The sequence below is a fragment of the Portunus trituberculatus genome, chromosome 6 (assembly GCF_017591435.1).
Source record: "Portunus trituberculatus isolate SZX2019 chromosome 6, ASM1759143v1, whole genome shotgun sequence".
In the NCBI taxonomy this organism is placed as follows: domain Eukaryota; kingdom Metazoa; phylum Arthropoda; class Malacostraca; order Decapoda; family Portunidae; genus Portunus; species Portunus trituberculatus.
Genome location: NC_059260.1, coordinates 4,755,587 through 4,775,469, shown reverse-complemented (window position 1 = coordinate 4,775,469; position 19,883 = coordinate 4,755,587). Strand labels below are relative to the sequence as shown.

At 41.8% G+C, this 19,883-nt stretch overlaps 1 protein-coding gene across 1 annotated transcript; it reads left to right on the top strand.

Annotated features, from left to right (window-relative positions):
* Nucleotides 1-438: 438 nt before the first annotated feature.
* Nucleotides 439-18,347, top strand: LOC123516762 (serine/arginine repetitive matrix protein 2-like). The gene is given in 12 exon segments (XM_045276406.1): nt 439-642; nt 1,770-1,968; nt 3,463-3,550; nt 3,553-3,608; nt 4,023-4,181; nt 4,888-5,205; nt 6,622-6,770; nt 7,055-7,316; nt 9,242-9,331; nt 10,118-10,258; nt 11,916-12,102; nt 12,942-18,347. Coding segments are annotated over 11 exon segments (4,125 nt in total). The 5' UTR covers nt 439-642; nt 1,770-1,803; the 3' UTR covers nt 15,452-18,347.
* The last annotated feature ends 1,536 nt before the right edge of the window (nt 18,348-19,883 follow it).

Genomic DNA, 19,883 nt, shown 5'->3' with positions numbered 1-19,883 from the left:
CCGTGATCTTCTCTTCCGAGCTAGGGCACTGTATGGGTGTAAATGCAAGGAACTACAGGTGGTCTGAGTCCCGCAGCAAAGTGTGCCAGATGTGTGACATGGGGGAGGACAAGACGGTGGAGCATGTCAAGCTGGAGTGAGAAGTATGAGAGAGACAGGCATGAGATGATGCAAGTGATCTTGAGTGAATTAGGGCATAATAGGAATGAAAGAGTGCAGAAGACAGGAATGGAATGGATGGTGGTGCTGCTGGGACTGTGTAGAGAGACGAGGGAAAGGATGATGGAGGCTGTGAAGGAGTATCTGGAGAGAATGTGGCGAGCGAGGTGTAGAGACAACTGCTCTTTCTTTTTGCCTGTGTCTTTTTGTCCTCTACAGGAGCTGCCGATCCTGTGGCCTGTGGCTCCGGAGCGATCCCGAGCCACTTGTAGCATCAAGATAAAGATCAAGACAAAATCGTCATCATCAGCGCCGCCATGGGAGGAGTTAGGCGAGAGTAGGCCGTCTCAATAACAATGCACGAATTTAGGCCTATTTACCCTCACTTCCCCTCGTTGGTGTTGACTGCCGCGCCTTTCCAGTGTGGGTGAGGGCGCAGGAGGAGTGGGAGAGGTGTGGGCGCCGTAGTGAAGCCAGTGAGAGGTGAGAGGAAGGGAGAGGGAGAAGGAGGGAGGGGAGGGTTTGTTTACTTGCTGTGGGTTGTTTATTTTGTTTTGTTTTGTCTTTTTTTGTTTGTTTAGTTAGTATTTTATTATTTGGTAGGTCTATGTGTGTTTTTTGGAGTGTATATGCTAATCGTTTCGTCTGAGATATTGTTTTCCTACTACTACTACTACTACTACTACTACTACTACTACTACTACTACTACTACTACTACTACTACTACTATTCCTACTATTCCTACTACTACTACTACTTCACCACACCTACTTTCTCACCTCTTGTCTTCCACTCCTCTAATGCAAAAACAAATAATTAGAATTGGCAAATAAAATGGATAGATAGATAAAAATAAGAAATAAATAAATAGACAGTGAATAGATAATAAAATAAATGAATAGAATAGATAGAAAATGAATAAGTTAATAAAATAAATAGAAATTAAATAAATGAATAAATAAAGTGAGGTCAAATAAGTTAATGAATAGATAAATAGAAAAAATAAATAAAAAGTAAAAATGAAATAATAAATAGATAAATGAAATGAACAGAAAATAAATGAAATGATAAATAAATAATATATAGTCAATAATTCTATACCAATCATTCTAATTTCTTTATAGTTCCACATCAGAACAGCCAAACTACATTTCCAGACCCAAGACAAGCTGCCTTTTGTATTTCCAGACCCCAGTGGCCTAACTTCCCTATTTCCAGACTTACCTTATTTGTATTTCCAGACTTAACTGTTTCTAGACCCTAAGATAATTAAGCTAACTATTTCCACACCCCAAACAACTAAACTAACAATATTTCCAGACCCCAAACAACTAAACTAACAATATTTCCAGACCCCAAACAACTAAACTAACAATATTTCCACACCCCAAACAACTAAACTAACAATATTTCCAGACCTCAAACAACTAAACTAACAATATTTCCACATCACAAACAACTAAACTAAACAATATTTCCAGACCACAAACAAGTAAACTAACAATATTTCCAGACCCCAAACAACTAAACTAACAATATTTCCACACCCCAAACAACTAAACTAACAATATTTCCAGACCTCAAACAACTAAACTAACAATATTTCCAGACCAACTTCTTAACCTACCACCACCACCACCACCATGGACAAGGCCTACCCAGTGAGGAGTGTCCAGGCTTGCACCGATACCAGCGACTGCCAGGAGATGTCGCGCACCTCTGGCCTTTATCTGAAGCCCGTCGCCCGCCTTAGCATCACCGTCACTCTGCCTCAGCTCAAGTCCGGCCAGTCTATATCCAACTGGGAGGTGAGGGAAGGAGGAAGACTGGTGGGGGGGAGTGTTAGTGTGTAAGAGAAAGCAGGTGAAGGAAGATTTTAAAAGAAACTTGTAATAAAGGAGAAGAAAAGTGTGAGAAAGAAGGAAGGGAAGGAAATGAAGGAAGAAAAGGAGGAGTAGGAGGAAAGGAATGAGAATGAAAGAGATAGGGGGAAGTGGGAGGGTAATAAGGTGGGGGGGGTCAGTATATAACTCCCTCCCTGCATCTGTATTTCCGACTTCCTACGACTTGTCTTCTTTTAAGAGGGAGGTATTGAGGCATTTGCTCCTCTAATTTTGGCTGATGTTTTTCTCTTTGTAGCGAACCAGCATTCAAGTGGGCTTTTTTTTTTCTCTTTTCTCTTTTTTTTAACCCTTGACTGGTTTTCTTCCCTGCATAAAAAAAAATATGAGAAAGAAGGAAAATAATAAAAAAAAACATGATAAAGGAAAAGAAAAAAGTATGGAAAAGAAGGAAGGAAGGAAACTAAGGAAGAGGAGGAGAAGGAGGAAGGGAGTGAGAGTGAAAGAGATGGGAGGGGAATAGAGGGTGAGTATATAAGAGAAAGATGAAGGAAAATATTAAAGGAAAAGAAAAAAAGTGTGAGATTGAAGGAAGGGAAGGAAACCAAGAGAAGAGGAGGAGAAGGAGGAAGGGAATGAGAGTGAAAGAGATGAGGAAAATGAGAGGGGAAAGGAGAGGGTTAGTATATAAGAGAAAGATGAAGGAAAATATTAAAAGCAACTTGTGTGAGAAAGAAGAAAAGGAAGGAAACCTAGAAAGAGGAAGAAGGGAAAAAGGAAGAGAAGGGAGAGGAAGAAGGAAATGAGTGTGAAATTGTGGAAAAGAAAAAAATGTGAGAAGGAAGAAAAAGAAGGAAATCAAGGAAGAGGAGGAAGGAAAAGAAGAAAACTAAGGAAAAGGAAGAAAGGAAAAAGGAAGAGAAAGAATAGGAGGGAGGGAATAAGAGTGAAAAAGAAATAGATGGAAATGTATGGGTGGGTCAAAGTGGGAGGTGAGGGGGGAGATGGGGGAATGGGAAAATGGGGAGGATGGAAGGTTAGTGTATGAGAAAATGTTGAACTGGGAGGTGAGGAAGGGGAGTGTGTGGGGAAGGGGGGCAGGGGAATTGTGGGTAAGAGTAAGAGTAAGGAAGGATGTGTGTGTTGTGTGTGTGTGTGGGAAGGCAGGGAGAGGTAAGAGAGATATTTATTTATGTATTTATTTATTTATTTATTTTTTGTAGGGATTATGGGTAAAGAAAGGCGGTGTTTTTAGATATGTGTATGTGTGTGTGCGCAAGAGTAAGGTGTCATTCAGAGTGGAAGAATGTGCAAGTTTGTTTAGGAGAGAGAGAGAGAGAGAAAAAAAATATATCACGCACACAAACAAAGGAATCAATAGCATCTACTCACTCACTCACTCACTCACTCACCCATTCACCCACCCACTCACTCACTCACCCACCCACTCCTCCTCTGCAGGTGATGGAGCGGCTGCGTTCGGCCATCACCCCCAAGGAGTTCACGGTCATTAAGGTCACCAAGAGCACGCTGGAGTTCCTGAGGTTTGACGCGAGATAGAGAACAAGAGAGACCTTACCCTCGTCATCGGCAAAATTGATCAGAAGGTGAGGAGATGGTTAGCTCAGGGTTGGGGTGTGTGTGTGTGTGTGTGTGTGTGTGTGTGTGTGTGTGTGTGTGTGTGGTTGGTTGGTTTGGTTGGGTGTGGTTAGGTTAGTTAGCTTAGATTAACCTCTTCAGTACTGGGACGTATTTCACCTTGAGTTTTCTTTGTGATTAGACGATTTTATTGGCATTAGGAAGGGTCTATGGAAGTCAGAGGAGTAATAACCAAAGTCTTTAATGTTTTGATCCCCCAAGTAAGTTTCTGAAGCTGTATAAAATCACCAAATAGTCACCAGAATGAATATAGAAACACATCCTGGTACTGAAGGGGTTAAATTGTGTTAGTTAGATTTTTGTTGGATTTGATATAGTTAGGTTAGGTTAACAACAACAATAACAGCATCCAATCCACACAGGGCATTAAGCTGAGTGGATTTTCTGAGCTCCTGAAGATCCGTGCGGTGGAGGCCAAGACAAGCTTTCCCATGAGGCACGACTGGGAAAGCTTCTTCCGCGACGCCAAGCACATGAATGAGATGAAGCCAGGAGAGCGCCCTGACACTGTGCACTTCCAGGTGAGAGGGACGGGGAGAGTGGGAGAGGGAGAGGGGAGAGAGAGAGAGAGTGGGAAGTGGGAGAGGGGGAAGAAGGGAAAAGTTGGAGAGAGAAAGAGAGGAAAGGAAAAGTTGGGGAGAGAGAGAGGGAGAGGGAAAGTGGGAGAGTGGGAGGTGGAAGAAGGTAGAGGAAAAGGAAGGGAGAGTGGGAAGTGGGAGAGGGAGAGGAAGGGAGAGTGGGAAGTGGGAGAGGGAGAGGAAGGGAAAGTGGGAAGTGATTAATGTTTTTGTGTTGGTTATTTTTATTTAATTTTATCTTATTTATTTTTATTTAATTTTTTTATGAGAGAGAGAGAGAGAGAGAGAGGGAGAGGGAATGGTGGTGGTGGTTAATGTTTTGTTATTTCTTGTTCTTTTATTTTTTTCTTCTTTTCTTTTTGTCTTTGTTCTCTTATTGTCTGTTTTTCTTTTTTCCTTTTTATTTTCTGTTTTCTGTCTTCTTCCTCTTCATTTTCCTTTTCTCTTTTATCTTTTTCCCTGCTCTTTCTTTTTATCCTTCTCTCTTTTTTCTTCTTTCCTTTTTTACTTTTTTTGTCTGTGTGTGTGTGTGTGTGTGTGCGCGTGCGTGCGTGCTTTCTTGTGCATTTGTGTGTATGTACTACTTAGCTACTAACACATACACACACACACCTCAAAACCCCTAACCTACCCTAATCTAACCCCACAGGACCTACCATGCCGCTGGTTTTCACACCTGAATGACCCCACCCCGGACCTGCCCAACCTGTACGTGATGGGGAAGGTCATGGGGTCGTTTGGGGAGGTGCGGGCGGTGGACATCCCCATATGTGACCCCTACAGGAGGAGCATGCCCTCCTCCATCAGTGGTCTGCATGCCCCCCCAGCCTTCGGTCAGGGGGGCGTGTTTGAGGCCTATGTGCAGTTCAAGGAGTACATCGGGTTTGCCAAGTGTATGCATGCTCTGCAGGGCAAGAAGTTGGTCTATATGGATGGCGATGGCAAGGCGTGGAGTACTTGTATTAAGGTGCGTGTGTGTGTGTGTGTGTGTGTGTGTGTGAGGGTTTTTTTTTCTTTTCTGTGTGTGTGTGTGTGTGTGTGTGTGTGTGTGTGTCTGTGTGTGTGGAATCATAACTTTTCCATCCTTTTAATTTTTTTTTGTTCAGATTTTCATTACTCATGACCAGAAAAGGATTAAATAAAAGTAAATCTAAGCAAAACAACTTAATGAGATATCCAGACAATTAATCTCTTCTATTTCTCTATTTCTGTTTGGTATTTTAACCCTTTCATTACTATTTAACACATCTTTCCATTATCTCTAACCACTGAGGCATTTCTTCTTTTCATTTATTTTTTTTATTTATACCATTTTGGCTTTTTACTGGAAATTATTGGCTAAAGGTGATATTTTTTGTGGTACCTCAAACCCCACCCGCTAGGAAACCATTGCTCCGAGTGAGGAAGCCCAACCTACACTCGGACCGTGGACAGGATTCGAACCAGTGCACTTGGAGACCCCTCGGACCCCACTGTACCACGGTGGCCCATAATTCTCATCCTACAGCAACTTACAAACGTCACAGTGGCTAGAAACTGCAAAAACTATCCTTGTAATCACTTTCTTTCTTGCAGACACTTATAAAGAAATCTCATACATTATTTTTAGTGTCGAGGACCATTGTACATTGCAGGAAAGGGTTAATGGGAACTGGCATTAAGTGGGCCCTTTGTTTCATTATTATATTTAAATGTTTTCACTCCCTCTGGCCAGTTACCCTCTTTAAACTAACAAAACTTAATGAAAATGAAAAAAAAGAGCAGAATGAGTGAGTGTGTGTGTGTTTGTTCTATCTAAAAAAGAGAGAAAAGGGAAAAGGAAGGGAAAGAGTGAATGAGAGTAAATAGAAAAAGGAAAAAGAGAAAGGATAAAGGAAAGAGTGAATAAGTCTGAGTGAAAGTAAATAAAAAAGAAAAGGAAGAGTAAATAGCTGGATGAAAGTAAACAAGGAAAGGAAAAAGAGTGAATGAATCTGAGTGAAAGATAAAAAAGAGAAAAAGAATTAGAAACAAAAGTGAATAAGTTTGAAAGTACTCCCTCTCACACCCTCTCACACCCTCTCATACCCTCTCATACCCTCTCAAGCCCTCTCACTCCCTACCCTCTCACACTCATTGCCCTCTCACACCCTCACATTCCCCTCTCATACCCTCTCACCCCCTCTCACCCCTCTCACTCCCTCTCACACCCTCACACTCCCCTCTCATACCCCTCTCACTCCCTCTCACTCCCTCTCACACCCTCTCACTCCCCTCTCACTCCCTCTCACACCCTCACATTCCCCTCTCATACCCTTTCATCCCCTCTCACTCCCCTCTCACACACTCACTCACTCCCCTCTCACTCCCTCTCACTTCCCTCCCACACCCTCTCACTCCGCAGGTTGACTTTGACCGCACCAAACACATGTCTGAGTACTCCATCAAGAAGAGGGCGGCCGAGAGGGACAAGTTGAAGGCTGCCGAGAGGGAGAGGGAGGAGAAGTTGCGGAGGAAGAAGGAGATGGAGGAGATGAAGCTGGAGGCGGAGAGGTAAGGAGAAGACTTGAAAGGGAGAGAGAGAGAGAGAGAGAGAGAGAGAGATAAGAAGGATAGAGGAGGAGTAGGGGAAAGAAAAAAAGGAAGGGAGGAGAAGATGAGGAGAGAGAAGGAGATGGAGGCAGAGAAGTAAGGAGAAAAAGAGAGAAAGAGAGAGAAGATAAGAAGGCTAGAGAGAGAGAGAGAGAGAGAGAGAGAGAGAGAGAGAGAGAGAGAGAGAGAGAGAAACCACAATTACCTCCCTTTCCTCCCATTCCTCACCTTTCCTCCACCTCCAGGATGCGAATGGAGGAGGAACAGCGGCTGAAGGAGGAACAGAAGGAGGCGAAGAGGAAGGAGAAGGAGGCAAGGAGGAAGAACCGGGAGGAGAAACGGAGGAGGAAGAGACTCATGAAGGAGGAGGAGAGACTGAAGAAGGAGGAGGAGGAGGAGGAGGAAAGGCTTGGGAGGAAGATAGTGCTAGAGGAGAAGAAACTGCTACAGGCTCAGAGGAAATTAGAAAGTATTAGACTTCTTGATGAGCTGTTTGAGAGGATTAAGGTAAGTTTTGATGCCTTTCTTCCTCTTTTTTCTCCTCTTTTTGTCCTCTTCCTCTGTCTTTTTCCTTTTTTTTTTTCCTCTTTTCTCCTTTTCTCCTTTTTTCTTTCTTTCCTCTTCCTCTGTCTTTTTTTTTGTTGTCTTTTCTTTTTGTCTTTCTATTTTTGCCTTTTTCTCTTCTTTTTTCCTCTTTCTCATTCCTTCATTTTCATCGTTGTCTTTTTTTCTCTTACTGTACTTTTCTCTTCTTTCATTTTCCTCTTTCTCTCTTTTCCTTTTTCTTTCGTGTTCCTCTTTGTCTGTCTTTCCTCGTTCCCTTTCTTTCCTCTGCTTTCTTTTCTTTTCCTTTTTTTCTTTTCCTTTTCCTCTTTCTTTCCTCTTCTCTCTTTCCTTCTTCCTCTTTTTTCCCTCTTTCTCTTTTATTTTCTTTTTTCCTGTATCTCTGTTTTTTTTTGTTTTATTTATTTATTCACTTTATTTTATTTACAGTAATACTCTGCTTGACGAATGTTCGTTTAACGAATTTCCAGTTTAACGTACTATATAAAGTTAGACCAAAAGTCCGCATAACTTACAACCACATCCATTTTAGCGAATTTTCTGGGTTTGAATTTGCCGGGTGAGGGACCCAACGCGGCAGCTTCACTGTGATTGTAATTGTGTAATTGTGAATCAGTGCCATGGAGTCAAGGTTATCCTCGTGGCATGAGCGTATATAAATACCAAGATATGATATCCATTATGGCAGGCAATAGAGGAGTGGAAACAAATATCATGGGGAAAGACAACACGCAGGCTAAAAGGGTCACAAGAAGAAGAAGAAGTGGCCGAGTGGCCGCGAGTCTCCCGCTTCATCTGTGGCTCATCTCCTCTCTGCTTTATTTTTTGGTATTCCATGTAAGATTTCACTTTATGCATTACAAAACAATCCTTTCTTGGGGGCAAGGTTTGTAAAAAGCTAATAGAAATGTTGTTTTGTGAACATAAATGCGAGAATGTGAGAATTTTGTACGTAGCTCCTCTAACTTCCAATGACTCATATGACATCATAAAAGTAGTGGTACACCGGTGGCCCAATATGCTGCCAAACGTTTATAGAATTTTTTTTTTACCCATGTGGTGTGTTGGGGACCAGCCCAGAACACATCCCCCCCTATTTCCATTATTTCCTATGGGAAAATTATGTCCGCTTAATGAATTTTCGCTCTACGAACAGCTTTGACACCCCGTATCCTGTTTGTTAAGCGGAGTATTACTGTATTTCTTTTTCTTTCCTATCTTTGAAAACTGAATGGTATAAAAAACTGTCTGTTTGGCTTTTTAATTTATTTATTTTATTAATTTATTTATTTTTGATATATTTATTTATTTATTTATTTATTTATTTATTTATTTATTAATTTATTTTTCACTGCCATGGAAGTTAAATGGAAAAAAAAATGGTCTTTGCTATATTTTGTTATTGTTGTTGTTGCTACTGTTGTTGTTATTTGTTTTGTTGTTGTAGAGAGAGAATAGAGAATGATAGGCAGTGGATGGAGATAGGTCAAGTGTTAAAAGATGTAAATTTGTGAGCAAGGGCATTTTTTATTTATTGATTTATTTGTTAATTTTTTTTACTTATTTATTCATTCATTCATTCATTTATTTGTGTACTTATTAATTAGTTCATTCATTCATTTGTTGACCTATGTACTTATTTATTTACTTGTCAATTTATCTATTTATTTATTCTCTATTCATATTTTTGTTTATTTACTTATTTATATATAGATTAGATTAGATTGTTTATTCACCACAGTTTCTTTCTACATTTTACCGTCTTCAGTCTTCAGTATCGTACATTTATCTATATATTTTTGTTCCTACCACCACCACCACCACCACCACCACCACCACCCCTCTCCTCACCCTCACACTGTCTGCAGGTGGTGAAGCAGAAGGAGGTGGCCCAGCGCAGGGAGGAAGAGCTGTACCAGGCTGTGGACAAAGAAAACACCAAAGCAAAGAAGAAGGAGGTGAGCCTGTGTGTGTGTGTGTGTGTGTGTGTGTGTGTGTGGATGGATTTACCCTCTGGCAACTCAGTATCCTCTACATTACCAGCCCACTTTCCCTTACCTTCCTTCACACTGCCCTATACAGGGGTTTCTCAATCTATGTGAGCAATATGTTCCTGAAGGGATCGTGTAATGTAAAGAATTGCTCAAGGTGAACATGATTGCTGAGCTAAACTGTATGCTGTTCGAGGTTTCACTGTGGACCAAAACAATTTTCCCGATAGGAATGAATGTAGAATAGATTAGTCCATTCCTTGAAGGTCTGCATCTGTGAGAGCAACTTGGCATGCACTCTGTGTTTTCTGCAGCTCGTATCTTATATAAAACACTTTAGTACATCTCTCAACTGGAATAAACAAAGGTTTGTTATTGCTATAGTAACGCGTCTAACTGACAGCAAGACAATATACGCTGACCTCCCTGATGATGTTTATCATGCATCACAAGCTGTCCAGGAGGTGAGGCGCCTCTGTGCTGCCATCAGCTGCTGACATTATGGCGACCTGAACAAACAGCTCATGGAATCTTGTACCTCTTGAGACCTGCCATACCAGCAAAGCATCTTGACATAGTAGTATTCTAAATAATCCGCGTAATATGAAAAAACAATTTGATTTTTTACCATGTTACTACAAAAATGCACATTCTGAACACGCATAAATTGAGAAATCCCTGTACCATCAAACCTCAGCTCACTTTCCTCTACATAACCAGCCCACTTTCCCTTACCCTTCCCCATCATTTCAGCTGAAGGAGCACCGTCGACAGGAGCGTCTGGCCAGCAAGGAGCGGGTGCTGAGGGACAAACTGGTGCACTCCTACAAGCTGCGGGAGGAGGAACGTATGGCTGAGCAGCGGGAGAGGGTGCGGCTCGCTGTGCAGGGCAAGGTGAGGCCCGGGGAGTGGGGAGTGGAGGGAGGTGGTGTGGTGGAGAGGTAAGAAGAGGTGGTGTGGGGGTGAAGAGGTGGGAGATATGAGGGGGAGGTGGTGTGATGGGAGAGGTGAGGTGAGGGAGGTGGTGTGATGGGAGAGTGGAGACAGGGAGGTGGTGTAGGTGGAGTGGTGGAAGAGGTGAGGAGAGATGAGGAAGGGAGGTGGTATGGTTGGGGTGGAGTGGGAGAGGTAAGGGAGAGGAGTGTTTGATAGGTAAAGTAAGAGTGAGAGACTGGAAAAAAGGAAGCTAAGAGGCTGAAATAAATACACTCAAGGTTATATTCACTACTTTATTCATTATTGGTATTTTCTTTAGGCATTTTTACAAGTTACAAATGTTCTACTCTGTTATTCTTTGTTTTGTTCCTTTTAAATGCTCTACTGTCTTCTGTTTATTTTCCTTTTCTACTTTCTTATTCTTTTTCTTTGCTTCAATGCTCTTATTTTCTTATTCTTTTTGTCTGATTCCTTTTAAATTCTCTATTTTCTTATTTTTCTTTTCTGATTCTTTTTAAATGTTCTACTTTCTTATTCTTTTGTTTTTTTGTTTCTACTTTCTTATCCTTGTTTACCATGAGAATAGATTGAAAAATAAAAATAAATAGAAAAAAAAGAAGGAAAGAAGGAAAACCCATTATATTTTCCTCTTTTCTTAGTTATAAATGAAATATCTTAAAATTTGCATTGTTTTTTTTACCATTTAATGCCTTCAATACCATGACACATTTCCTTATTCATTCTGGTGACTATTTGGTGATTTTGTACAGCTTCAGAAACTTTTATGAGGGATTCAAATAGTGAAGACTGTGGCCATTAATCTTTTGACCTCCATAGACCCTTCCTAATGTCAATAAAATGGTCTAATGGTATGCAAATCTCAAGGTAAAAATGTGTCCCAGTACTGAATGGATTAGAATAGTGAAGACTGGCCATGAATCTTCTGAGCTCCATAGACTCTTCCTAATGTCAATAAAATGGTTTAATGGTTCACAAATCTCAAGGTAAAATTGTGTCCTAGTACTGAAGGGATTAAAATAGTGAGGACTGTGGCCATTAATCTTCTGACCGCCATAGACCCTTCCTAATGTCAATAAAATGGTTTAATGGTTCACAAATCTCAAGGTAAAATTGTGTCCTAGTACTGAAGGGATTAAAATAGTGAGGACTGTGGCCATTAATCTTGTAACATCCGTAGACCCTTCCTAATGTCAATAAAATGGTTTAATGGTTCACAAATCTCAAGGTAAAATTGTGTCCTAGTACTGAAGGGATTAAAATAGTGAGGACTGTGGCCATTAATCTTGTAACATCCGTAGACCCTTCCTAATGTCAATAAAAATGGCCTAATGGTATCCAAATCTCAAGGTAAAAATGTGTCCCAGTACTGAAGGGATTAAAATAGTGAAGACTGTGGCCATTACTCTTCTGACCTCCTAATGTCAATAAAATGGTCAAATGGTACACAAATCTCAAGGTAGAAATGTGTCCCAGTACTGAAGGGGTTAAGTAGAAAAAAAGGAAGAAAAAGAAGAAAAGGAAAGAAGGAAAACAGCCATTATTCATCAATTATTTACACCTATTATTCACACCCATTACCTTCTTTCCCCTCAAGGACCAGCTGCACACCTCCATCTCTGCCGCCTCCCTCTCCTCCATCTCAAGTGCCACCTCCGAGGGCGACCTTAATGCCGTCTCCTCCTCCTCCTCCTCCTCTTCCTCCTCGTCTTCCTCCTCTGACTCGGACTCATCATCAACGACATCATCAGGAGGTGTTGGTCTTTCAAAAAATCAGTTTGGCGGTGAGTGTTTGTTTGTGTGTGTGTATTTACCTAGTTGTAGTTTTACAGGGCCTGGGCTTTATGCTCCATATCTACACCTATCCAATCTTACTTTAAAAGTATGCACACTCGTTGCAGACACTACTTCTTCATTTAAACTGTTCCACGTCTCAATACATCTCTGCGGGAAACTATATTTTTTGATATCTCTCAGACATCTTCCCTTTCTCAGCTTTTTACTATGCGATCATGTGCTTCAAATGTCATATTCTTCTCTCAGGATCAGTTTCTCATTATCCACTTAGTCCATTCTGTTGATCAATTTATAAACTTGTATCAGGTCTCCTCTCTCCCTTCTTTGTTCCAGTGTGTGTGTGTGTGTGTGTGTGTGTGTGTGTTTTGTTTTCACTTTCTCATTTTCTTTCTTTTTTCTTTTCCTTTTCTTTTCTTTTTTTTTTCCTTTTTCTTTTCTCTTTTCTTTCTTTTTTTCTTTTTCTTTCTTTTTTTCTTTTTTTTCTTCCTCTTTCTCTCTCTCTCTCTCTCTCTCTCTCTCTCTCTCTCTCTCTCTCTCTCTCTCTCTCTCTCTCTCTCTCTCTCTCTCTCTCTCTCTCTCTCTCTCTCTGTTTATTGATGTTTCTTTTCTTCTTCTTCTTCTTCTTATTATTATTATTATTATTACTCTTATTGTAATTATTGTTATTATTGTTATTGCTATTATTATTATTATTATTATTATTATTATTATTATTATTATTGTTGTTATTTCATTATCATTATTATAACCATCATCATCATTTCTATTACACCATTCACCATCACCACTGCCATGCCACCTTCACCACCACCACTCTCACCACCAGGGCCTCTGAGGGTGGAGCAGGACGCGGCAGCAGCAGTAGCAGCAGCGGCGGCGGCAGGAGTGAAGGGCCCGTATGAGGCAGAGCAGGGGTGGGGGCAGCAGGAGGCGCCTTACCCCCCCTACTTCGACAGCCACTACCCCTATGAGGAATGGGATGACTATGGGTGGCGGGGCCGGGGCTGGGGGGGTCGGTGGCGCTACCCCAGGGGACCATGGCGGGGGAGGGGCTTCAGGGACCGGGGGAGGGGTTTCAGGGACAGAGGGGGGCGGGGGAGTTACCGTGGGGGGTGGGGTGGTAAGTTCCCTCTGGAGAAGGACCCTGCCAAGCCAACCACATGGTACAAGAGAGGGGAGGGTGGTGATTCAGGGTCAAGGTCACGCTCCAGGTCAAGGTCACGGCGAAGGTCAAGGTCACGGAGGTCAAGGTCAAGGAGGTCAAGGTCAAGGTCACACTCCAGGTCCAGGTCAAAGAGGTCAAGGTCCAAAAGGTCACATTCCAGGTCAAGATCAAGATCAAGGTCTAGGTCCAGGTCAAGGTCAAGATCAAGATCGAGGTCAAAGAGGTCAAGGTCAAAAAGATCGAGGTCAAAAAGGTCACACTCCAAGTCCAGGTCGCAGTCTCATTCCAAGGGGTCGCGATCTAAGTCAAGGTCAAGATCAAGGTCAAGGTCGCGCTCCAAGTCCAAGAGGTCAAGGTCAAGGTCGAAAAGGTCACGATCCAGATCAAGGTCGAAGTCGAAAAGGTCACGATCTAGGTCATCCTCCAGGAAGTCAAGGTCGCGGCGGTCAGGAAGCGGGTCGCAGTCGAGGTCACGCAGCCGGTCAAGGTCGCGTTCAAGGTCGCGTCGGTGGAGGGAAAGGTCGGTGGAGGGGAGGAGAAGGGAGAAGAGACGGGAGAGAGAGGAGGAGGAGGATGAACGGAGAAAGGAGGAGAAAATTAACTATGATGACCTTCGAGAGAGTGACCTTGAGTTGTCCAGTGACCCGGAGGAGGAGGAGAGGAGGAGGTATCAGGAGGAGTATTACGGAGAGGAGGAGGAAGAAGAGGAAGACTATATGAGCTACCACCACCACTACCCCCCACCCCACCACCACTACCCCCCGAGAGGCTACCGGGGGCGCAGGGGGTACCGGGGGCGCTGGGGCAGCTTTAGGGGTGATCGGGGTGGGTGGAGGTACCCCCCGCCTCGCCCCCCCACTCAGGACCCGTACCACCACCTCTACCTCAAGTACTTTGAGAGTGTGGCGGAGAGGGAGGGACGGAGGGGGGAGGAGGAGGAGGAGCGTAGGAAACAAGAGGGGAGGAGGAGCCTGGAGGAAGATCGGAGGAAGATCGACGGGAGGAGCCAGGAGGAGGAGAGGCGGAAGGACAAGAAGGAGGAGGAGGAGGAGGAAGGGACGAGGAGTGAGAGGAGGAGGAAGGAGGAGGAGAGAGGAGGTAGTCTGGAGGAGCCCTTTAGAGGAAGAGGAAGAGGAAGAGGAAGAGGTGACTGGCCACATGGGAGCTACGAATGCCAGAGAAAAGGCCGGGAGAGAGACAGAGATAGAGAGAGAACACCTCCTCCTCCTCCTCCACCTCCTCCACCACCACCAGCAGAAAGGAGGAGGATGGAGGCACTGGAGGAAAGGTCGCGAGAGGAGAGGCCACGGCGGGAGGAGTATGACCCCGGAGCACAGCTGAGGGAGAGAATACGACAGGACAGAGAGGAAAGCGAGGCAGCAAGACGAGAGAAAGAGAGGGAGAGAGAACGAGAGAGAGAAGCACAGCGAACCACCACTTCAATAAACCGAGGAAGAGAAAGAGAGGGAAGAGAAGGAGAAGGAGGAAGAGGAGGAGGAGGAGGAAGAGGAAGAGGAGGAGGAGGAGGAGGAGGAGGAGGAGGAAGCGCAAGAATTTTAAGCACTGTAGTTCGTGACCCCTCCAAGGAAAGACCAACACACTCCAGGCCCCCTCACACCCCCACGCCTTCCCCTCCTGCAGGTGATCCCCACTGGAGGAACCAAGGGCTGAGGGCGGACATGGAGCGCAGGGAGGTGTCCATCAAGGAGCGCCTCAGCTTTCGACGTCCTAGAGAGGCGGAGAATGGCAGGACAAGCCCCCGGGGAAGGACCAGCCCAAGGGTTCCTGTGACTGCAAGATTAACCAGAGGAAGAAGGAAAAAGGATCCTCATCTTACCCCCTCCACCTCCACTGCCCTGACACTCCCCCAGGCCAACCCCAGGGGGAGGAGGGACCACAGGGGCAGGAGGCAGTGGGAGGATAGCCGGGATAGGGATGAGGAGGAGGAGGAAGAGGAGGAGGAAACGGTGAAGAGAGGGAAGGACTCAGAAGAAAGTGAGGGAAGTGAGTCTGAGGGAGGACAGAGGAAGAAGCAGAGTCAGCCACAGGAAGGAGGCAGGAAGAGAAGAAAGAGGAGGAAGAAAAGGAGAGAGGAAAGGGAAGAGAATGCAGGAAGGCCACAGAAACATAAGAAGAAGAAGAAGAAGCAACATGGTGCTACAAGACGATAAAAGAGAGAGAGAGAATAAAGATGGAGATAGAGAGAGATAGAGGAAGGAAAACTAGTGTGAAAGAGACTAAAAGTTCCTTCTAAGTGTCACTAATTAAAAAAAAAGACAATCAGTGTAGAAAAATGAAAAAAAAAAAAAAAAAAAAGTGAAAAGAAAAAAAATGAAAGAAAAAAGGATTGAGAACTGTCCATGTAGTGATATTTAGATGTACACATTAGCGATGTCACAAGTTTCACAATGAGCGTTAGAATAGCAGATAGATAAGATACATATATATATTTTTCCGTATGCATTCAAATGTACAAATATTTTTCCCTGCTTTGCACTCGCCCACCATGTAAAACCCACCTTATTTTTTTTAAGTGTATTTGATAATCTTTAATTGATATTCTGAGCAGCAGCGTCTTGTTAGCTGCTTAACATCTGCATCTCTTTCAGGGTTCTCTTTCAGCACTCAGCTACAATGATGCTAGAGACTTAAACATACACACACACACACACACACACATGCACAGAGCAGGAGGTGGTGTGTGTGTGTGGTGGAGACTGTGCAGTGAAGAGTGACAGTGATACCCTGCTCATGTTTGTGTGTGGTGACAGTGGACAGTGCAATACGATGGTGAAATTACTGGTGACTTGATTGACACTCCACCACCACAAGGAATTAAAAAGGAAAGATGAGGATAAACATGAAAAGAAAACAACTAATAAAAGTGAGTTTCCTTAGACTGGTAGATGAAAAAATAATGAATTAACACTGGAAGGAAGCAATTGAGGAAGAAATGTTTAGTATATTTCTTTTTCTTCACAGGTTATTAGACCAATGTGTCCCCCTTCCCTTTTTTTAAGCAATTTTCAGGGTCAGTATTCATTTAGGTGTCATGAGGGCAGGCTGCAGGAAGGCCCAGTGCTCAGTGTTGGACCACCTCACCACTGCAGCAAAGTAACACAGGTGATGATGACAGGGAAGCAAAACTAAAGGAAAATGAAATGAAGTGAATACATCAGTGGAATTCTTTGTGCAGTGAAGTGACGGTGAATGTGGTGGTTGATTAAGACTCGGTGGAAGGTGATCGGAACTTTGTAGTGCTGATGAACGGCTGGAAAAGATGGATATTGTGAAGGAAATGAACATGTAAACAGAGTGGATGGATGGAAGAAGAGAGAAATTAATTGTGTTCACTTTGTTTTCAGTTCATGATTTGTGTCAAAACTGTTATTTATGACGCTCTGTTGTTGTTTATGTGTTGCTAATGTTATTGGTTTATTTATTGTAGCTTTGACTTTCTTGTAGGTTTTCATTGAACTTTTATAGATAGACAGCTGTTTGTTTGCCAGTGTAGGATCTTGTGAGTAATGAGAGACAGGGAAGCATTCAGTAGATAAAAGTAAGTGATTAGAGGAAGAGAAGAGTTGATTGTGGTGATAAGAGAAGGTAAAGGAAGATGATTAGATGTTGAGGGAATAGTGGAAGGATTGGAGGAGACTCAGATAAGAATGAACATGAAATAAAAGAATGAGATGATTGAAGTGTGAAAGATGAAGACTCAGAGATAAGGATGATTGTGAAATAAGACAGAAAATGAGAAGATTGAATTATGAAAGATAAAGATAATTGGAAAGCAGAACAGAGAAAAAAAATACATATGATTAATGGAGAAAAAGAGGAATACTAGAGGAAATCAATTGAGATAAATATGAAAGGGATTTAAAAGTATGCATATCAATCTATCCTTCAAACCAGCAATTCTAGCTTAGGTGGTGGGAAAGGGCAATCTTACAGACCACACTCCAGTTAGGCATACCACATCTAGCCACATAACCACCACAGTACATTCTAGTTCACCACAGCCCCTTCGTAATGAGACTGTTCCCTATCCTACACATACTCCTGTTGGAAAATTAGAAGTGCAGTGAATTTTTAAGCGTTTTGAGTTGAGTGAGGCTGGGTTAGGTTAGGTAAAGTTAGGAAAGCATTGAAGTACAGTGATTTTTGGAGTGTTTGTGTCGAGTTGAGTTAGGTAAGGTAAGGTGAAGTTAGTAAAGAGATGGAGTAGTGATTTTTGGAGTATTTGCATAAAATCAAGTTAGGTTAGGTTAGGAAAGAGATGGAGCAGTGATTTTTGGAGTGTTTGTGTAGAGTTGGGTTAAGTTAGATAAAGTAAGGTTAGGAAAGAGGTGGAGTAATAGCTGGGTTAGGTAAGGCTAGGTTAGTAAAAAATTGGATTAAAGTGATATTTGGAGTGTGTGTAGAATTGAGTTAGGTTAGGTTAGGTTCATAATAGTTGCAGTGCAGTGATTTTTGGAGTGTTTGAGGTGAGTTAGGCTGAGTTAGGTTAGGTTAAGTTAGGCAAGGTTAGGTAAGGTTAGTAAAAAGATGGAGTACAGTGATTTTTGGCATGTTTGCGTAGAATTAGGCTAGATGAGGTTAGGTTAATAGAGATGGAGAGAAAGTATACAAATGAGAGATGAGAATTATTCAAGAGATGGATAGGAAAAAGGGAAGTTAATCTTATAAGAGAAAGAAGAAAAGAAAGAAGTTATTGAGAGTAGTTGTATGAAGAAGATAGAAAAATTTAATGATAAGTAAAAAGGTGAGGAGAAAAAAAGAGATAGAGGAAGTATGTATAAGGGTAAGAGAAGATCAAAGAGTAGTAGAAAGAGGAAGAAGATAAATGAGAGATGGAGAAATAGAAAGACGATGAGTAAAAAAAAAGGATAATAAAATAAGAGAAAAGAAAAAAAAGAAAGGTTAGAAATATAGAGAGAAAATGCTGTAAAGAATAAAAGATAAGGGAAAGTGATTTAAAAGTTATGTTTAGGGAAAAAGGGAAGCAAGTTAGTGAAAATAATGAAGTAGAAAAAAAAAAAAAAGACTAGCACTGGGGAAAGGAAGTGAATTATATAAAATGGATAAAGACAAAGAAGTTAGTGAAAGAAACAACATTACAATAGACCAGATAGGAAGCAAAATACTTAATGAATTTTATGTTAGACTTGGAAACGTAAAATAAAGGAGTGGTAATAGTGAATGTATGTATGTATGTATGTTGCAGGACAAACTTAGAGACATTTTTGGAGAGTATTGCAATATTTCTTAGTTATGAGGAAAGGTTTAGGATTTGAGGAGTACTTAGTGACATTAGAGGACAATTGACAAGACAAGGATAGGAGAACTCTACTGACTATAGAAATAAAGTAACTTAAACTAATAAAAAAAGCTCAGGATTTCAACTCTACTTATACCATGGAGAAGATAAAGTAGGGAGAGGAAACTCACTAATAATCTAATCAGAAAAACAAACAGAAAACTACTATTAATTGACATAAACTCAGTGAAGAGACTGGTATTTAATTAACCAAGTAATGTTACGGAAGGTGTGAGGTCCTTGTTAACCCCTTCTGTACCAGGACATGCTTTCATATTCATTCTGCTTACTATTTGGTGGTTTTATACAGCTTCAGAAACATATGTGGAATTAAAATAGTGAAGACTGTGGCTATTAATCTTCTGACCTCCATAGACCTTTCTCAATGTAAATAAAGTTGTCTAATCGTACCCAAAACATAAGGTACTGAAGGGGCTAATTAACCAGGTGATGTTAAGAAAGTTTGACATAAGTGCTTTAGTGTAGGTAGAGGAAACCCACACAATAGGTACACAGCAAAGGCTTGGGTAGGTTCAGGATGTGAGAAGGATTTAAGAGTTGTAGTTAGCTCTGATCTTGGTTTAGGAAAACAATGCATAGAGGCTAGAAATAAGGTGAATAGGATACTAGGATTCATTTTTTGGGGTGTTTGAGATAATATTAAAATAATTTTTTGGCATGTCTAAGAAAATGCATAGAGGTTAAAAAATAAGGGAAATAAGAGTACTAGGATTAATTTTTAAAAGTGTTAAAAGCAGAAGTCCTGAAGTAATATTAAAGTTATTTTTCGGTGTGTCTAAGAAAATGCAGAGGCTAAAAAATAAGGAAATAGTGTACTAGGATTTATTTGTAGGAGTCTTTAAAAGCAGAAGTCCTGAAATAATGTTAACCCCTTGAGTACCATGACGTATTTCCATATTCACTCTGCTTACTATTTGGTGATTTTATACAGCTTCAGAAACTCCTGTGGGGATTAGAATAGTGAAGACTGTGGCCATTAATCTTCTGATCTCCATAGACCCTTACTAATGTCAATAAAATGGTCTAATTGTACACAAACCTCGATAAAAATGTGTTCCAGTACTGAAGGGGTTAAATTTATATTGATGCTGGTCAGAGTGCCTCTAGATAATGGGGTACAGTTCTGATCCCCACATTATAGGAAGGATATAAGTTATTAGAATCAGTGCAAAGGACAATAAAAGGATATGACATGAGATCGAAGCAGTTACATATGCATTCCTTAGAGACAGATTAAGAGGTGACCTGATAGAAGTATTGAC